At 35.1% G+C, this 20,466-nt stretch overlaps 2 protein-coding genes across 5 annotated transcripts in view; one reads left to right on the top strand and one right to left on the bottom strand.

The window, feature by feature from the left end:
- The window catches only part of LOC123677412, a 350,465-nt gene that overhangs the window by 16,811 nt on the left and 313,188 nt on the right, over positions 1 to 20,466 (bottom strand). For all 4 annotated transcript variants that reach the window (XM_045613910.1, XM_045613911.1, XM_045613913.1 and 1 more), the window contains 3 exons: positions 20,225 to 20,405; positions 12,591 to 14,973; positions 8,253 to 8,318 (listed from right to left, as the gene is read on the bottom strand). In XM_045613910.1, the coding sequence (XP_045469866.1) occupies positions 8,253 to 8,318; positions 12,591 to 14,973; positions 20,225 to 20,405 (2,630 nt within the window). The remainder of the gene's footprint in view (positions 1 to 8,252; positions 8,319 to 12,590; positions 14,974 to 20,224; positions 20,406 to 20,466) is intronic.
- LOC123677413 lies at positions 17,943 to 19,265 on the top strand. The gene is made up of 2 exons (XM_045613914.1): positions 17,943 to 18,734; positions 18,830 to 19,265. The coding sequence occupies exons 1-2, from the start codon at positions 18,014 to 18,016 to the stop codon at positions 19,180 to 19,182; spliced, it is 1,074 nt and encodes a 357-aa protein (XP_045469870.1). The 5' UTR covers positions 17,943 to 18,013; the 3' UTR covers positions 19,183 to 19,265.

The following is a 20,466-nucleotide window of genomic DNA, read 5'->3' as shown; positions in this document are numbered from 1 at the left end:
TGCAGATCCCGGAAACTCTCCATCAAGCCAAGATATTGCTTCAACTATATTTTTCCCTCCAAAAAGCAAAATGTTATCTGCACATGATTTTCTTTTTTTCCATCTTTTTTCAAATAACAAAAGTATCTATACTCACAACGCAATATCTAATAAAACTGTTCGGGCTGATGTCAAATTTTGACACGTATCGTTTGAAGGTTGGTACTAACTAAAAATCATATGGATTTAATACTAGCACCGCCTTCTGTGCATCAGACTGGGGACTTTTCCTTAATACATATTTTAGAATTATTTTATGATCACTATCGCATTCTAGCATTAAAAAATATTTGCAGATTTCATACTGTGGTTTATTTCTTGTTGTATACCTCGAAAGCAACATTTCTAGAGGCTTTTAAGAAAAGTACCTTTTTTGTGAAGAATCGACGGGAAAATCAGGAAATAGCTCTAAATCGACCCAATCCACATTAACGTCGTGGTTAGGGGCGATTGAAAACACGGTACCCTCGAAAACTACGTCACTGGGCGATTGTAGGAACTCAACAAAACATGAAAATATTGGAAATCCTTTGAATACAATATGCTCCAAAATTCAAACTTTTATCATTCAAACTCATTCACAATTTATAAAAATAAATGAAAAATAAAATTAAACAGCTTGTATTTCAGAAGGTATTTAAGATAGAGAAAAAAGTTACTCGAAAAAACTTCTTATTTTAATTATAACTATCACTTCCTAAAGTTATGACTATGAGATATATGTATATCGTCGAATAACTCTATATTTCAATTTTATTCGGTAGCAAATAAATCGATAAAAATCGCAAATGTAGCACAAAGTCAACAGTCCGCCATTTTTCCGAATGTTTAACTTGATTGTAAAACGAAACCAGGTGTTTAAGCAATTCGACATGACATACTTTCCTTCAATGATACCTACGCGACCATGCTTTTATTTAAAACCTGGGATATGTATAACATGGCGTCCACCACGACATGATTCATTTGGTAGCAATGTCAGTGGCGTACACGTCATTAGGATGAAACGCAGGCATCATGCCGATTTTAAAGGAATTTCGGATCAATAATCATTTTTACGCTCGCTTAATGCATTTCCGACCATCAATGGATGTTCATTCCATTGCATTTCATTTCCATTAATGATGGAAAACCATATTATTCAAATGGTTGCCACGGATACGGTTGCAACAACATACATATTAATATCATTTTCATGAAATTTTCATAAGTAATTGCACAAGTGCATCAAAATTACCGATAATTTTGCATGACAGCGTGTTGTCATAAAAACATTGTCATTATTCTCCAAAAATGAAAATGACCGAATGCAGTTTTTCAAAGAAAACACGCTGGAATGCGAAATTATCCGGTCATTTTGATGCACGAGTGTAATTCGGGGGAATATTTCCCGAATAAACTGTTACATCACTCGTCAAACTGATGTAGAATGGAATTGCCATAGATTCGAACTGTGTAAGATGCATAGAAACTATGCATCTATGAACAGAACAATTATCGCAGTGCTATTTCGCTTCCTACAATGCAATTATCGCTGTAATTTTCGATAATTGTTCTCCAGATACATAGAATTTTTGACAGGAGGGAAATATTCGCTGTAATTTTCGATAATTGTTCTCCATATACATAGAATTTTTGAAAGGAGGGAAATATTCGCTGTAATTTTCGATAATTGTTTTCCATATACATAGAATTTTTAGGAGGGAAATATTCCATATTATCTGAATATCTTTGATATTCTCACGAATTCCATCTTCAAGGTCTTGAATCGATTGTGGAGCATTGAAATAGACCTTATCTTTCACGAGGCCTAAAGAAAAAAGTCTAAAGGTCTTAAATCATAAGATCTCGATGGCCAATTATGATAACCTCTTCGAAAAATACGTCGTCAGACAACTTTTCCAGTAAAATTGCGATTGTAGCTACGTAGCGGAATCCAATCACATCACCAGCTCAAAAATCGCACAAAAAAGTGACACGTTGAAGATGGAGAGGCTTTTCAACAATCATTCTTGGATTGTCTGAGTCCCAAATGCGACAATTCTGCTTACGTAACCTCTGAGGTGAAAATGGGCCTTAACACTGAAGATGATTTTTCGATAAAAATCATAGCAAAAATACGACGTTGTTGATGATCAGCCGGTTTGATCCATTGTGAAGATATCATCTGAACGTGTACATCACGTCATTCACGAATATTCGTACATGAGAAAGCTGTGTGCAAAATGGGTGCCACGCGAGCTCACAATCGATCAGAAGCAACAACATGTTAATGATTCTGAGCAGTGTTTGAAGCTGTTTGAGTGCAATAACCCTGAATTTTTGCGTCGATATGTGGCAATGGATGAAACATGGCTCCATCATTTCACTCTGGAGTCCAATCGACAGTCAGCTGAGTGGACTGCACAGGATGAACCGAATCCAGAGCGAGGAAAACACAACAGTCAGCTGGCATGGTTATGGCATCAGTATTCTGGGATGCGCAAGGTATAATATTCATTGATTACCTCCAAAAGGGCCAGATCATCAACAGCGATTATTATTTAGCGTTATTGGATCGTTTGAAGGATGAAATCGTTGAAAAACAGCCCCATTTGAAGAAAAAAAAGGTGCTGTTTCATCAAGACAATGCGCCGTGTCACAAATCAATGAAAAAAATGGCAAAATTGCATGAATTGGGCTTCGAATTGCTTCTGCTTCCACCATAATGCTAGATCTGGCCCCCAGCGACTTTTTCCTGTTCTCAGACCTCAAAAGAATGCTCGCTGGAAAGAAATTTAGCGCTAATGAAGAAGTAATCGCCGAAACTGAGACCTATTTTGAAGCAAAAGACAAATCGTACTACAAAAATGGTATCGAAAAGTTGGAACACCGCTATAATCTCTGTATCGCCCTCGAAGGCAATTATGTTGAATAATAAAATCGAAAAAAATGTGTTTTACTATGGTAGACCGGGGACTTTTCAATTGGCCTGTAATATTCAAAACAGTACGTTGCGCTAGCGTAAATTTCACTTTTTTGGGAGATAATAGTGTTAATCAGACCTAAAATAACGTATTGTGGAGTACTGACTCGAAATTTCCCTTAATTTCTTCAATTTGACAAATTCCATCGATTAATTTAAAAAGCAAACATGCACTGTGTCCGTAAAGTATGGAACAAATTCATTTTTAGCTGAACAGACCATTTCAAGAAATAATCCTGAAACACGTCGATTTTTTATTTTAATTTACCATATTTTGAAATAATAATCTAATATACAGAGTGAATTTTTTTCGAATAATGACCTCACCGTCATTTTTCTTAAATGGAACACCCGCATTTTGTCTCAATTTTCCGATTACTCTAGCTGAGCTGATTCCAAAAATGCATCACATGTTGATTCCAATTGGTACAGGGTGGACAAAAGTACAATAGTTTTGTGTGTGCGCATGGAGTAACGCGTAACATTAACATCTTTATTAGTTAAATTAACAATAATATCAAAAATACTTACTGTCTAGCGGCAATTGGTTTTAATGTAACACCCTGTAGTTTGTTACATTTTTAGATTAATAAAATTGAGCTGTTTGCAAACATGTTAGGTACTTGTGGTCTAGCAGACAGAATATGAAAGAAATTATTTCATATCATTTAAAAAACCATAGTCGTGTAGTTTTTTGTGAAATGTCATTATTTGTTTATTGCCGCTAGACAATAAGTATTTTTGATGATATTGTTAATTTAACTAATAAATAATGTTACGCGTTACTTTATGAGCACACGCAAAACTATTATATTTTTGTCCACCCTGTACCAATTGGAATCAACATGTGATAAATTTTTGGAATCGCCTCAGCTAGAGTAATCGGAAAATTGAGACAAAATGGGAGTGTTCTATTTAAAAAAAATTACGGTGACTTTATTACTCTAAAGTAATTCACCCTGTATATTCAATCATTATTTTAAAATACGGTAAATTAAAATAAAAAATCGACGTGTTTCAGGATCATTTCTTACAATGGTCTGTTTAGCTAAAAATGAATTTTACCATACTTAATGGACACACAGTGTATACTGCTTCTTTTGGAAGCATTCGTATTTGCTAAGATCGTAATCCGTTCAATTAACGAACTCGATATAATTCACTCACCGTCTAAAAATAAATATTTTCCATAGGACACACATGCCTGCGGAGTCGATTTTTTCGAGCATATGTTACCGTATAACATTTCGAATTTGGTCGGGTCTGTAACGGAAGAAACAGTCGTTGGGTTCTCGACAGTTTGGAGGACAGCCATAATAACAAGGGACACATTATGCGCTTCGTTAACGGCATTTTTTTTAATGTATTAATCTGTTTTTGCTTCGATTTGACGCTCGGCGATGTGTGAACCAAATTTTTTGAGAGGCCTATTATTACAGGTTTAAATTGTTGAAACATGACAATTTAGAGAGAACAACGCATCTTTGGAACAGTTTAAGCGCACTTTTTGCCCCCAAATTTACTCTGTTTGGCCAGCCGTAAATACGATAAATCTCGAACAAAAGGACCTAGAAATAAAAAAATTTCTGGGTAGGTTCGGATATCGAATGTCGACCACGTTTCGAAAATGGGAATTTGATGAGAATAAAATTTTACATTTAGATGTAGAATAATAGTTTGAAACTCCATGCAAAATTCCATGTTAATCATGTAACTATGAGAAAATTTAAGAAGAATTTAGAAAAAAATCTCAATATCTCTCAGTGATAACAAATAAGATCGTGTAGAGATTGAGATAACGGTTCTGACTTAGAAAATTCGAGCATAATGTCAAAAAACTTAATATTTCAGTGAAAACTAATTTGTCTGATTCGAAATTCTGTGAGTAATAACAATTTCAAGCTTTATACAAAATTTCATGTTTATTTCGTCACCAAAACCATATAAATTTCAAGTATCAATTTGGTTTTCATTTGTAAAATAATATCTCAAAATTTCATGACAAATTTAAAGGGGATTGTATCATAGGAACTCTTTATCTAGATAAAATAACTTACAATGATGGCATAATAATAAAGTTATGTATCAACGAACAGTCAAAAGATGACTTTTCCATTGTGGCAAACACAAACTGTGAGTTTCAAAAAATTTCGATCGAGCGATCAACTAGTTGATGATTTCCTTGAATTTCTATGGTTCTTGTTACGCATCAACATGAATTTTTGCATGAAATTGTTATTTAAATTAGAATAGAATTACAAATAACATTAGGTATATGAACTCATCGACAAGTAAATTTTTTCTTAAATACCTTTCATTTTTATTTTTTTTGAATCTGAGAGCTACCGTGGCTTACCCTGTATGTATATCTATCGAAGTGGCAAGAGCCAGATTAGTACGAACTATTTTTAGCATTTAAAATACTATGAATAATCTTAAGATGACTAACTTCATTCGGTTCATGATCCATTCCTTAATGAGAAGGTGTATAAAATGCATTGAATTTGGCGTTCGGTGCTTGAACACTAGGTATAGTATATTTTTTTTTAGCAATGTCATGACAGCGAATCAGAGATGCCGATTTGCTTATTCTGATTGAGCGTATCTAGTTCAATCTTAAGAAAAATTGTTTTGATTGTTTTTGATTCGATTTTCATCAGCTAGACCCTTATTTTATCAGCATTTATATAAATGTTGATTTTAAAAGGATTTGAAAGAATAATCTCCCAGTATCCAAAAAAGTTAATTTCAAGGATAGTTTTGACAGTCTTGCAATCACATTTTATTTCGATCGCTGCTGTCATGCCATTGTTGAAATAAATGGACCATACGTATGAATATTTAACAATTCTAGCAATCGCCTAAACATTCTACATTTTCTCTAAACTTAATCTGCATCTGTCTTCTTTATATGAAGCAAAAGAAATTATGTTGCAATAACATTTTTTGTCCTTAAACTTGCATAAATGATTCTTGGGATTCTTGTTTACTGAATCTCGAATCATCTGAACTATGAACATAAACATGGATTTTTTCAAAAAAACATGTGCAAAAATCAAAGGGTCAACCGAGGGTTAAAAGCTGATATCAGACTTTTCGATAAACAGACGAACACCTGGACAATAAATGAAAGTATAATATGATGTAACGTCGACCTGAGACCACCAGGTTGAAATGAAAGGCTATACATTTTTTAGGAAACCAGGAAAACAAGTTCAGCCTGTTCAACTCGGAAATATGGCTAGGATTTGAATTTTTGCCTGCATTCATGTGACGAAGATCTCTATTAATGATCAACCTCATATTATCGATATTCACTAATAATGATTGCACCTGCTTAGAGGATGAATTTGATGAAGCTCGATCTAATTGAGTGAGATTTTTCTTGATCACAATATCAATTAAAATGAAAAGTCTATATTAAACAGAATAATTTAGATCATTAGACTACAATTGTCAGATCATAATTTGAATTGATAAGATCTCGAAGCCTTGAACTTCAATTTTGTTGGATATATCTCTACTTCCATATTTCAGGCTTCTCAAATGACAATCATTGCTCTATAATTTCGTCACAATGTCTGTATTTCAGATTTTTGAGCCGGGAATGGTCTAAAATGATAAAATTCGATTTGCTGATGATGAATACGCTCACAAATTCGATTCTATCCGTTCTTATAGACGGTAACTTTGGAATCGAAGAACCTAGAGCAAAATCCAATTAGGAGTTTCGTGGATATTCGAAATTCTGTGTTCATATTAATTTCGAAACTATAGGTTCAATCGAGATAAAAATTTGCATTAGGATGTGAAATGACAATTTGAAGCTACGTGCGAACTTTTATGTTGATAGGTACCCCTAAAATCCATAAAAACATCAAGAAGAATATCGAAAACAAATTACTCAATATTTCTGTTATCACAAAACCTGTACTGTTGAGATGTTGAACGTTTATTCGAAATAACCATTTCAAGCTGATCCCATAGTTGAAACCATAAAAATTAAAAAAAAATATTGTAGAAGAAATACCCAATATTCTGATTGAAATGAAGATACTTTGGTCTGCTAATTTATTGTTAATTCTGAGTAAAAATTTCAAGATCAAAACTATAATGAAACACAAGTCTATTTCGAATGGTAAATAAGTTTTCCTTTTAAAATCCACGTACGTGAAAAGCTAATCTATATTTGGAAATTCAATGATGCAGCACGATGGCTATAACCTTGTATCCACAATCTTATTTTACATATTTGGTAAAGTGCACAGCCGATAGATAGTAGGTAACAGTCATCGATAAACCTGATCAAAATGGGATGAACCTGATAAAACATTAATGGGAAATACCCATCGCACGATTTGAAAACCTGCCAAAACGACTACTTTATTAATAGAGATAGAAATGTTTCAGCTTGGAATGGAATTCATCAAGAATTTGTGGAGAAATTTAGAATTTTACTTGAAATTAGGTAGATTTCATTTTGTGCGTATATTTGCGAATTTTACACTATCGATTTATTATCCAGTTTTAAATCACAAGATATATCAACTATTACTAGTTGTACTACGATTTGTTAGACTAAAATTCACAGAAAAAAACTTATATGTCTTGCATCTCTTATCAAGATAAATAATTTAAAAACTATTATCATCTCTGAATATAAGAAAAATATATAGAAAAAAGTGTTTCCGATAGTAATAATTTATAGACACAATTGAAAATGTAAATTATGAAAAGTTATACACCCTTTAACAACGCTTAGAAATTTTTGAATTGTTTTATAAAAATTTGGGAGAAATTTGAGGAGAATTTAAGGACGACATTATTCACTTAAGCGTTCATGAATTCTTCTTAAGTTCTTCTCAGTATACATAAATTAGCACTGAATTCGATGAAACAATTTAACAATTTCAAACTTTGTTGAAGCGTTTATCATTCCATGGTTAAATAGAATGAACTACTGAACCCAAACACATAAGAATTGTCAAAAAATAATACACAGTATTGCCATTCTAATCATTTAAAATTGTATAATTCCTATTGGAAAACCCTCAATTAAACACAATTCATCTAAATACTTATCAATGATAACATAAAGATATAATCTTATTAGATTGTAACAACCTGTAAAATTAAATGTTCGATAATTATAATTAACTATCAAACAATTACTTTTACAAGTTGTTTAAACCGCGACCTATACTTTGAACGTAATGGAAATATAAAAAAAAATTGAAATTGCACTTACCATTTGCATTTTCATGTATTGTTGGAGAAACCGATTCCTTCTCCTTTTTAGATTCCTTGCCATTGCCTGGAAAAATTAAAGTATTTAAAATTCCGCTATTTATACATTTCTGTATTGAAGATCATAGAGTGGAATTTACCGAAATTTGAAGAAGAAAACTTTTTGAAGCTCTTAATATTGGCAACTATGGAATTTAAATTTTTAATCTTATTGTGACCGAGCTTTTCATAGTTTAAAATGAATGAAATAATCTTTCTAATGTACGAATTTATTTATTATTTGCATTCATAGAAATTCCACTCTACAGATCAATAAATTGTGCAAAAAAGAATGGGTGAAGCAGTTTCGAATTTCAAAAAATCAACGCTACTGAAGAATTATCATCAAGCTACTACCACAACTACCTATTAATTTCTTTCTTGCATTTTACCTTGACAACAGGCTACTCGAAAAATTTTAACCCAACACAGCAGCATAGGAAAATTTAAATTATGAGATCTTTTTTCTATAGTGTGTGGTTTGTGGTCTGTAAAAGTGTCTTCATTCTTGAAAGCAAATTCCTAAAAGTGTCAGTGGTATCGAGGCTCCTTCAATTAATTTTTTTTCACTCAATGTGATCATAATTTTATTAACTGAATATTTGAATAGCTGTTGCTCAGAGATCTACCCAATGATAACTAACAAGCCCGTGTTCAACAAGCTGAACAATGTTAATTTGTGATTGTATTAGATAAATTTTTACCGTTTAAATTTTAATTGAATGTATTACACTTATGCCATATTGTAACAAAATTTGGCAAACACTAAGGTTGTCTTGTAAATCAACTGGTTATATGTTCTGTTTAATATTAAAGGAACTGATGCAAAACAAAGATGTCTTCAAGTATGTAATTAAGAAATGTGCTGCTTGATTTGTTTTGAATTTTCCAAACAAATTTTATTATGGACTATAAGGTGTTGAATACAACTACTAAAAAAATGTGTACCTAGTGGCCAGTACTAAATATATTTGTGAACAACCTGTATATTAATAATTTATTATTCGTTTTCTTGTTGCAAAACTTATATAATTCTTTGTTTCAATTGAAAAAAAAATACCTGATAGAAGAAGGAATTAAGAAAATTAAATGGACACAAAATAATTATTTGAATTACGTGTAGCTAAATGAGCAGGTAATTCTCTAATATTAGAGTATGAATAATCTTAGATCAGTGACTCTTGCTTCATTATCCAATATTATGATTTTTTTACTGTAATCTCAATGTGTATAACGTCAACGTCAATTGTTTCTGCAAGATATGCCCGGAAATGTAACTCTTGGTAATAGAGGGAAATGAATAAAATCAATAATAGCTTTGGGCGTTGAGTCAGCTGAAGCTATAAGAGCAGATATCTAAGCGAGATCAACAGTGTGTTAGTAAGACAAACTACAGGGAGTGATTCTGCATGAAAAATAATTACAGTTTGCTATACGACTTGTCTCGGAAAATGCAATTTTTTTCAAAAACTGCCTTTTTTTATTTCTATCAATTTTTCGAAAAAAAAAATGTTACGCCACTGAGATATTTCAAACTAAAATTCATTTTCAAATTCCTTGTTCAATCTGTGACAAAAAAATCTCTCATGTCTTTTAATTGGAGGTATAAAGGAAAATGAGAGATTCTTTGAATTATTTTAAGAAAAAAAGTCCCTATAACATGGGTGTTCTAGTTTTTTATGATGATTATACGAGTTTATCAAATCTTTATTAATCTTCGTTACATATGGGGTGAAAAAGTACTTAAACTTATAATTAATTTATTCATCACAGCTTACTGAGTGGATCTTTTCAATTTGGATTCTCTTGAGAATTACTACAGAATTATTTTTAAATTTTTTTCTCGAAATCGGTAGCACATACGACAAACCTATCAGAGACCAAAATGTTTCGTACTAGATGAAAGATTCTTCTTACTTTTTTCTACCAGTGGTCCTCCAAAAAAAAATTCTGGAGAAAGAAGTGACCACTATTCCAGAAAAAATATCAGTTATCACCCAGTAGATTTGCATTGAAAATTAGAATATCACATGTTGAGAATTTCGAATTGGAATATCTCTGCCAAATTAGAGTTACATTTCTTATAAAGGAAGGGTCCTATGGAATCAAAACTCGAAAAAAATCTTCAACACCCTGTATCTTGAAAACAAAGCGTTTGCTGGTCCGTGTTCATAGGACTTTTCTTTCATGAAATGATCCAAGGAATCAGTAATTTTCATTTGTACCTTCAATTAGGGAACACCCTGTGGATAATGTATTGAAATATAGGAGAATTTTGTGATATTTTATTTTGTTGTAAAAGAACAGTTCCTCATACGAAAAAAGGTATGTCACAAATTGAACGAGGAATTCAAAAATTATTTTTAGCTTGAATCATCTCAGTGGCGTACCGTTTATTCTTTCAAAAAAAAAAAGATCATTATACCGATATGAGAGTCAATGATCAACACAAAATTCTTAATTGCATGTCAATAAATGCTCAATAATTATATCAAACGGTTTCAGACCAATAAGTAGTCAGTTTTCACCATGTATCTCGGAATACGAAGCATTTGTGTAAAAAAAATTATAGAGCACCTGCGATGATTTTTTCATGCAATATCATCCACTGAAATCACCCTGTATTTGAGCTTGACAATTATTGAAAGAACATGAAGATAATATGTTTGCTAATTTGAATTTCCTATAATATGCATTTCCAATATTTTTCCTTGGTTATACATCACTTGAATATAATGAGATCTTCAGTTAAAATTACCAACGTTTAAACATTCAAAAAAAGATTCCTTGATAAACTACTCCAATTTTACATTTCCTCTAGAAACCGCAGACGTTTCGTGAAATTATTCCGATAACGTGTAGATGACTCACTCTCCTCGCAGAAAATGAATCTTTACGCCAAATACAGCGTTTGAATAACAAGAACGTTGCATTCAGATTTCCATGAACTAAAATAAGATATGAGTCAACAACATTCCCTAGGTCGTATTCTGAAGATGAACAATGCAGCGAAACGCCGTTCCCCCAAAGAGCCTGTTTATCGATTTGTAATGCTCTCCAAGAAAAGCTGACTGATACCAACTTTGAACGCGATAAAAATGAATCATTGGTAATGGAAACTCTCAGTCAGGTAACCGTGTGGAGATATCTAACGAGTACGCGTCAAGGTCATTCAGAGCACACATTTAATCTGTAAAAATGATTCATTTTCTTTGTCAGACAAAAATAATTGAAACTTTCTGGTGCTGACATCTAACCCAAGATAAAGGAAACTATCGAAAGATTTTGTAGATATCTGCACGACTCAGTATCGCGTTGGATGTGTTGCCGCTAGATGGCCTCACTGATCCTATGAGTTGATGTAACCATAGAAAATTCATTTTATGATTTCTTATTTTTATTACTAATTACTCTCTTCTAAATCCTACCAAATAATCATTAATTATTGAGTCTATTGGATCATATCACTAAAACTACCTATAGTGATTAACAACATCCTTGTTGAATGTGTCCTGCTAGAATTAGATGGATAACTGTATATTTTTAGTTGATGTAACCATAGGAAGTTGATTTTATGGTTTTTAAGGATTACATAATTAGTGTTTTTCGAATTTGATCAAATAATAATTTATTACTTAGTATATTAAATCTATATTATTGTTATTTAGTTATAACACTAAAACTACCAGAAGTAATTCACAATATCTCAATGAGGACATTAAGCTGTACCAAGAATAAATAGAAATTGTAAATTTATTGGAATCCAAAATTTTGTAGAACTTATGATTGGATTGAGTTGCGATCTTTTAAAATACAGTTTAAACTTCAAACGGCTGTGATTATGTCGTAAGCTTGTAATTTCGTATATAATTTCTCTCAGTTCATTTATTTTATATTACTAAATTTTGCCGCCAAGAAATATAAATAATAATTTGGACGGTTTCCTCATGAAGGGATTGTCGTAATTATTTCTGTCAATAAGTCGTTTCAATTGTTTTTGAAACTCAGTTTAGTTTTTTGTAGTTTAGTTTTAGTTTTTTGTAGTTATCTGACGGTATATCTATTGTTGCATCACTTAAAACCTTGTCTGTCAAGTTTCCATTTAGCTACTTCTCAATCTTCTAGTGATTTTCTAAATCCTGAGTATTAATAGTATCTATAGCATTCATTATGAGTATTGGCTTTATACAAAGCTATTATTATATTACATATACCTAAAGAATCTATAAATCATTAGCGTTTGTTCAAATAGTGGTGCTTGGATGTCAGTGTCTGAGTAATAAGTGTGCAAAAGACTTACCTTTCCTTATAAGCAGACTAGTAACACGTCTTAAAGCGTCTCTAGGGGATCTTTGGAAGAACTTTGGGGTTAGATTTGGAGGAAGAGTAAGAGGCTTTCTGTTCGATTCCCAAGGGTTATGTCCAGGAGCCATCCTGTCCAAATGTTCGATGGAAACAGGCCTTCGGTTTCTCTGCTTTGGGTACCAACCTCTACCAGGACCTCCAGCCAATCGCAGCAACTCTGTACCAACAACAGCCTGTTCAAAACCTGTGGAATTCCCTCTTCTGTATCCACTAGTTGAGAGACCTCCAGAGGACAGGTTACCAATTGTGTTCAGACTTCCTAGTGTGCTACTTTGTCTTGGTGCTGTATTCCTGCTAGGTATATCTGGAGCACGTCTATGGGGTGTGCGGGGAATATCACAACCTCTAGCGAAAATAGGCGTTTCCGGCAAGCTGCAGGAGGTCTGCAGATGCATCTCCTCCTGGGGGCTCTGAGACGACCTCTTCTGGAAGAACCGCCGCTTAGAATCCTGCAGTTCGGTTGGTAAGGTACGACGTTCGCTCGGTATATTTCTGTTGGAGGAACTGAAGAACCCCCTCCTACCCCTATTGTAGTTCGCGTCCATCGACCTTGTTTTTAAGCTATTCGAAATTTGATCTCTATGAGGAGGCACTTTAGGTGGCTCTTTTCCGTTTGGCAAAGAGTCTGGACTGTGTTTTTGGACAATCTCGGAATACTCATCTTCATCTTCCTCCACTGGAGACGGTGGTAAGGGAGGAAACTCATGCTGCATCACTTCCACTCGCACTGGAAAATCAGCCGAGGTCGAGGTGGGCATCGGTTTCAGCTCTCTTTCCCTATGAGCAATCAGCATCTCCTTCGCGCTCTCCGACTTCTGTATCCCGCTCCTTCTAGGGAAAGGAGATCCTCCCTCTATCAACAATTGTCTGTAATACTCCTCATCTCTCTGTATCTCATTATGGCTACTCGACTTCATAAGATCGTTCATCTTTTGCTGTCTATCGTCATTCTTGCTATCCCTGGCATTTTTAGCAGGAGCTTTTCTCTTCGCCCTTTGTTTGTGATGGAGGATGGAGTCGACACCGTTCAAAATGAACTTGTCGTTCTGTACTATTTCGATATCACGTCTCTCCAACAATTCGGTAATATTCTGTTCAATTTTTCGAAGAGGAGAAATCTCCGCGCTCTGTTGGGAACTCTCGGCATCTTCCTCCTCCTCCACTGTAACGCCTAATTCTCTTCGCGGCGGGGAATCTTCAGCATTGAGCGAGGGTAGGGACACAACACGAACAATCGGAGATGCTGCAGGGTTGAACTCGTTAGCACATTCAACAGGTGGCGCGTTATAACTATCAATACTGCCTTCTCTTATCAACGATTTGATATTATCGAAGGTGGTGCTGTGTTTTCGGAACTCATTGCCTTGCTTGCTACGGGGGGTGCTCGATCTAGAGCTGGATAAGTCAGCTGATAGTCTAGAAGGGGAACTGCTCAATTCCTGGCTCAATCGTCTCGAGTTATTCAAGTCTAAACTGTATCTAGACTTGGGAGAGTTGAGCTCTTGACTAAGGCGGGATTGTGGATTGCTCAAATCCACGCTATACCTAGATGTGGGCGTGTTCAATTCTCGGCTGAAGCAAGAATTCAGATCGCCGCTGAATCTGGATACGGGTATGCTAAGGTCGGAACTCAATCTGGAGTTCAAGGAGGAGTTGGAGGTAACTGCGCTGCTCTGGTTGAGAAGTGCTTTTCTGTCTTTCTTGTTCTTCCGCACTATGTAGGTACTAGTGCCGGATATATTCAGGTTGTTCAGCTCTGAGGGAAGGTTGACATGGTCGTCTGAATCGGAGAAGGGTGACGTAACCTCGTCTTCTGTTGTGCAAGGCGGTGGATCGGGCCAGTCGTCCAGTTCCTTGATTTTGTTCGGTATAGAGCTGGTGCTTGAAAATGATCCTGATTTCTTCCTTCTTCGGCCGATTACTTTTGTACTTCCGGGCGTCAACAGTGATTCGTCGTCTAGGGGAACTTCCCAAGCTATGCTGGCCCGTTTGTTGCAGTCGGGTGGTGGCGGGGGAAGCATTTCCTCCAGAGAGTCATCCGAGAAATGTTCATCGTCTGCGAGCTCGCTGAGTGGTCGTAGACCTGGTTCGTCCAGATCGCTGGATAGGTTATCGTCACTTATTCTTCGTTTCACCTCTCTGTGCCTTTCCAGGACTGTTGGTACGGTTCTTGGTGGTACTCTAGTGGGCGAGGTGATGGGATATCCTACGTGTTGGAAGGGTAGACTACCAAACCTATACCCTGGAGGTGGGGGCGGTGGGTTGAGAGTGAAGTCGTTGTTCTCCCAGCCGTATGGACGTTGATGACGGGTTTTTGGCTGGAAAAGGTAGAATGTTAGAGTGAATCAATCTTCAGCAAAATAACTTTTTATTGATATTCGTAGGGGAAACAGATTTTGCCGCAATTTTGAATCTCAACCCTTCGCGAAGGGTCTCTTCTTTAGAAACAGCCGACTCGAATTTCTGAGATCAGAATTGTGGTGAGAAAAAGAACTTTGTCTTCCGCTCATTTCATTTTATTGTGCACCAAAATACAAGGAAATCATTCTAATTGAATACCTTTATGTGAGGCCTCTGCGGTTGAACACATTTCGTTAAACATCAGGGACCTCACAAAATGTCCGACAAAGGACCCCGCACGTTTCTTATGGGAAATGGCTTTCCGTGAATTTGGCTGAATTTTTGATATGTTGTAGTTCTTGATAAATTGATCAGAAGTGTCCATAGCCACAAAGCTCAAAAATGGACAGTTTTCGAGATATAGAGCTTTGAAAATGGATTTTTTGCAATTTTCGGGGTTTTTGCTCATCAATCGGGGAGCTCTCATTTCTGGTTGGGATGGAATTTGAATGTTCGGCGGCCAGAACCCGACTGAGACATGATCTGCCTTGGTTATATTAGGCACCACCATCGATAATTTTTAATACACTGCTTCACATTGGCTATGAAAAGACATACAAAATCCAAGATCTTCCATACATCTTTTCATGCCACAAGATAACGCCAGAATAATTCACATGACCGAGAAACGACATATTGTGAGATTTTTTTAAGAGAGACCATAATAACTGAATCCTCATATATCTGATGTCCAATAATATCAAATATGGAGCCAAAATGTTTATAACCAGGCACCGCGAGCTGTAATGGCGGAAAATGAGAAAATCATAATTATATATCCTCAGAAATAACAATTGTGATCACTATTGATGTCATTCACATATGATATGTGATTTGTTTCCCACAATACGATTTTTTTTCAATGAACTTTTTATATTTCACACATACGAATGAATACTATCTGATAATATGAATGCTACTCTCATTATTATATTGTTATTGATTGATCTACTCATTCATTTTGCCAACGATCATATTATTAGATAGTATTCATTCGTATGTGTGAAATTCAAAAAGTTCATTGAAAAAAAATCGTATTTTCAAGAATTCGTGGGTTAATATCGAAAGTTCCATTCATAGTTAGCTTCCAACACTTGGACTTCTATATTCTACCCATATAGTACTATATTGTATCAAAACTGAAGACATTTTCACGGATTCGTTAGTCTGTGAGAAGCTATCATCAATTTTGAGACATTCTGAGGAAAATGCCTTGGCACCCCATTGTTCAATTTTCGAGAATTGTGAGAAACAAATCACATATCATATGTAAATGACGTCAATAGTGATCACAATTGTTATTTCTGAGGATATATAATTATAATTTTCTCATTTTTCATTACAGCTCGCGATGCCTGGTTATAAACATTTTGACTCACAATATGTCGTTTCCAGGGCCGTAGCCAGGGGGGGGCATTATGGGGCAATGCCCTACCTTTAATTTTCAATGCCCTACCTTAAAAAATAGTAACAATTTAAATAATATTCAAAGGAAATTTCATTATGTGACGTGAGGAAAAAATTATCACTCGCAAATCAATTCTGAATTAATCACGAGTTGTTAGAGATTGCGAACTACATCAATAGAGTGCACCGTGGTCATTGTATATATACAGCACGCTGTATTTTCAGAAGCACCTCATGTGCTTATTTTCTTGATTCCGCACATAGATGGCATTTGAAGTATGTATGGGACCTGTACTGGAATATACGCCCCTTGGTAGGGGGATCCCCATATAACCCAAAATAGAGTTTAGCGAAATAATTGTTTGTTTATTGAAGTGAAGTGAAGTGTTGATTGACTCATTTAGCGATGGATATAAGGACTTTCTTTACCAAAAAACGAAGAGTTGAAGAGGGAATTCATCACGATGAACCCCATTGCTCAAAACCCACTCCTAGTTCTATGGAAACTAGTTTGGCAAAACAGGTTGGTAGAAATAGAATTAACTATGGTATTCCTTCGGATATTGCACGAATCGGAGAACCGATAAAACAAATTATTTTAAATATATATCCCAAAGAAAATAATAGGGCCTTTGTTGCGGATTGGTTTAAGCGATATAAATGGTTGCAGTATTCGGTCGAGAGAGATGCTGCTTTTTGCTATCCTTGTCAACAATTTTTACCCCATGGAAGCAAACAAAGTTCTTATACTTCCACAGGATTCAGAAACTGGAAAAATGCCAGTGATACAAGAACTGGGTTTCCAAAACATGAGAAATCAATTCCTCATACACAAGCCATGGCGATGTGGCAAGACAAACTACGCAGAATATCTACAGGTAGCAGTGTCGAAACTTTGATAAATCATGAAGTTTTAGAAAAAAACCGGTATTACATGAAATCAATTGTTGAAGTTATACAATTTTTAGTTGTCAACGAGTTAGCTTTGCGAGGAAATTATGTTTTGGAGGAAAAAAAAGAACAAGGATTATTTCAGAATTTATTTGAATACACGTGCATGAAAGATCCGAATTTGAAGGAGGCTTTCAGCCATATACCACAAAATGCGACATATCATTCACCGGAAATTCAAAACCAAATAATTCAAGCAATGGTTCAAGTAGTACAGAACTCCATTGTCAAAGATATCAAGGAATCTGACGTGAATTGGTTCACTCTAATGGAAGATGGAACGAGGGATAAGAATAATCGTGAAAATATTGCTATAGCAATACGTTACGTTAAGGATGGAATCGTCAATGAGTCGTTGCTGACAGTTACAACAACTGAACATCTTGATGCAGCAACATTTACCGAATTAACTTTAAACACTCTTACGAAAAATGGCATTGATCTCTCCCGTATGCTAAGCCAATGCTATGATGGAGCAAGTGTTATGAGCGGAAAAGTTTCAGGAGTTGCGACTAGAATAGAGAATTGGGCCGAAAAATTCCTTATGTCCACTGTTATAACCACCGCTTACATTTAATAGTTATCAGGACTATCTCTGAAATGACTTTCATCCGTTTATTTTTTGATCAATGCATCATGTTACATGAGTTCTTTCATCATGGAAAAATAGCTGCAATGTATGGTGGAAAAATAATTGGCAGATTACTCGAACAACGTTGGTCAGGACACTTGGCGGTTACAAAAGTTGTAAACGATAATTATTCAGAGATTTTGCTAACTTTAGATAAAATGAAAAATGACAGATTCAATGGTGACGACGTTGCCAAGAGTGTCGGCATCAAAAAAATTATGCTTAATTTGGAATTCCGAATGGCTATGGTTGTGGCCAAAAAAATACTATCCATGCTTCAGCCTGCAGATGCAAGTTTACAAGCCCGAAGCGCAGGATTGAAAGACGCCCTAATAATCATAAATTGCGTCCAAAATGAAATCACAAAATTGAGAACAGATGAAATGTATCATCAAATTTTGGAAGAAGCTAAATCTATGACAAGCATTGATTCTGAAAATAGGACTCACACCCAAAAAAGGCAAGTCAGAAGATCTAATCGCATGGATGACTACTTGATGTTTGACTCTTCCTGTTCCTCAACGAAACAAAATGAAGAAGATCAACCATTTAAATCTGAGTATTTCGAAACATTGGACATACTAGTTGCTGAATTACAGAGAAGGTTTTCAGACAACGATGATCTGTTAAATTCTGTAGCGAGTCTCGATGAGTTGGATGTGAACAAAATGGAACCTTTGAAAAATTTAGGTGAGTGTAAGGCAATTAACAAAATGATGTTGCTGCTTCTAAAATATTACGCTTGTTTATTCATATTCAATTCACAATTTAAATTAACTTTTCAGGTATAACAATTCCATCAAATGAAGAGGCTACAGTGGTTAAAGCTTATTTGAGTCGTCGTGAGGATAAAACAGAAGACATAGTGCAAGTTTTGTACAGACAGCGAGAGGCTTTCAAAGATACATATGAACTCTTTGCATCTGTGGCGACCATAGGATGTAGCACTGCTGTTTGTGAATCTACTTTTTCAACCTTAACTGCAATCAATAGACCTCAGAGGCTGTCAATGAGTCACGAAAGAATGGCAGGCATGGTATTTCTGGCCTTTGAAAAGAGAAGGACTCAGTCTGTTGATCTGAATGAAGTCCTTCGCATATTTAATAATATGACAAATCGAAGGATTCAGCTGTTTTGAGGAAGTTTTTTATCATCATTATATTAATCACAACATGTTGAAAGAAATAATATAAACTGAAGAAATAAATATTTTTATATATACATACTACCATACACTCAAAAGTAGGTACGATGAAAATTGATTCATCAGATCACATCGAGTACAATTTTTTACTTCTGCCCTACCTGTAACCTTCATTGCCCTACCTTAAATTCATTTCTAGCTACGGCCCTGGTCGTTTCTCGGTCATGTGAATTATTCTGGCGTTATCTTGTGGCATGAAAAGATGTACGGAAGATCTTGGATTTTGTATCTCTTTTCATAGCCAATGTGAAGCGGTGTATAAAAAATTATCGATGGCGGTGCCTAATATAACCAAGGAAGATCATTTCTCAGTCGGGTTCTGGCCGCCGAACACCCAAATTCCATCCCAACCAGAAATGAGAGCAAAAACCCCGAAAATTGCAAAAAATCCATTTTCAAAGCTCCATATCTCGAAAACTGTCCATTTTTGAGCTTTGTGGCTATAGACACTTCTGATCAATTTATCAAGAACTACAACATATCAAAAATTCAGCCAAATTCACGGAAAGCCATTTCCCATAAGAAACGTGCGGGGTCCTTTCCAAATGGGGTTTTTGTTATTGTACTGCAGCCAATGTAGTTCAATTCGAACATTTGATTTGAAGGATTTTCTAGTTCTTTTGTACACAATAAAATGAGACGATTGGAAGAGAAAATTCGTTTTATTGCCAAAATACTAATCTGAGAAATTCAAGTGCTACATTACTGAAAAGTAAATTTAAAGACTTGCGATTTCAAGACTTGGAATTACGGCAAAATATGTCTCCATGTGAACCAGCCTGTATCTATGTGCGAGATTTACAGATAGCAAAAATCATTAAGTCAGAATAGTTTTCTTTTCAGCCTATTTGAAATCATTTTTAAAATGAGTTTGAGATCTACATGCCGGATTTTGATTAAAAACTTTCTTAGTGGATACAAGTTGAATACACCTAGGACTGAGAATAGACAATTGGATTTCAACTTCTTCGCTTACCAGTGTTGTTTGCGTAGCACTATGAATCGGGTCAGGCAGTCCATTAACCAAACTGGGACTTTCGCTGTTGTTCTGGAATTTCTGTGGTGGCGGAATGGTTTCAATTCTGGATGGAAGTTGAGTAAGGGGGAATGATCTGTTCTTCGAGTTGTTGGTTTTTGGTCGGTGTACTGGCGAAACCCTGTAAAATTAATGCGGGATACAATGGTGAATTCAGAATTAAATTTATCATTTTTGAGGTT

The sequence above is a fragment of the Harmonia axyridis genome, chromosome 4 (genome assembly GCF_914767665.1).
Source record: "Harmonia axyridis chromosome 4, icHarAxyr1.1, whole genome shotgun sequence".
NCBI lineage: Eukaryota > Metazoa > Arthropoda > Insecta > Coleoptera > Coccinellidae > Harmonia > Harmonia axyridis.
The sequence above is the reverse complement of the archived record's forward strand: the minus strand, read 5'-3'. Positions and strand labels throughout refer to the sequence as shown.

Excerpts from the sequence above, each read along its gene's own strand:
- LOC123677413 (XM_045613914.1), top strand. The coding sequence starts at position 18,014 with ATGACTTTCATCCGTTTATTTTTTGATCAATGCATCATGTTACATGAG. Across the intron at positions 18,735-18,829 it reads GGAACCTTTGAAAAATTTAG|GTATAACAATTCCATCAAAT; the intron begins GTGAGTGTAAGG and ends TTAACTTTTCAG.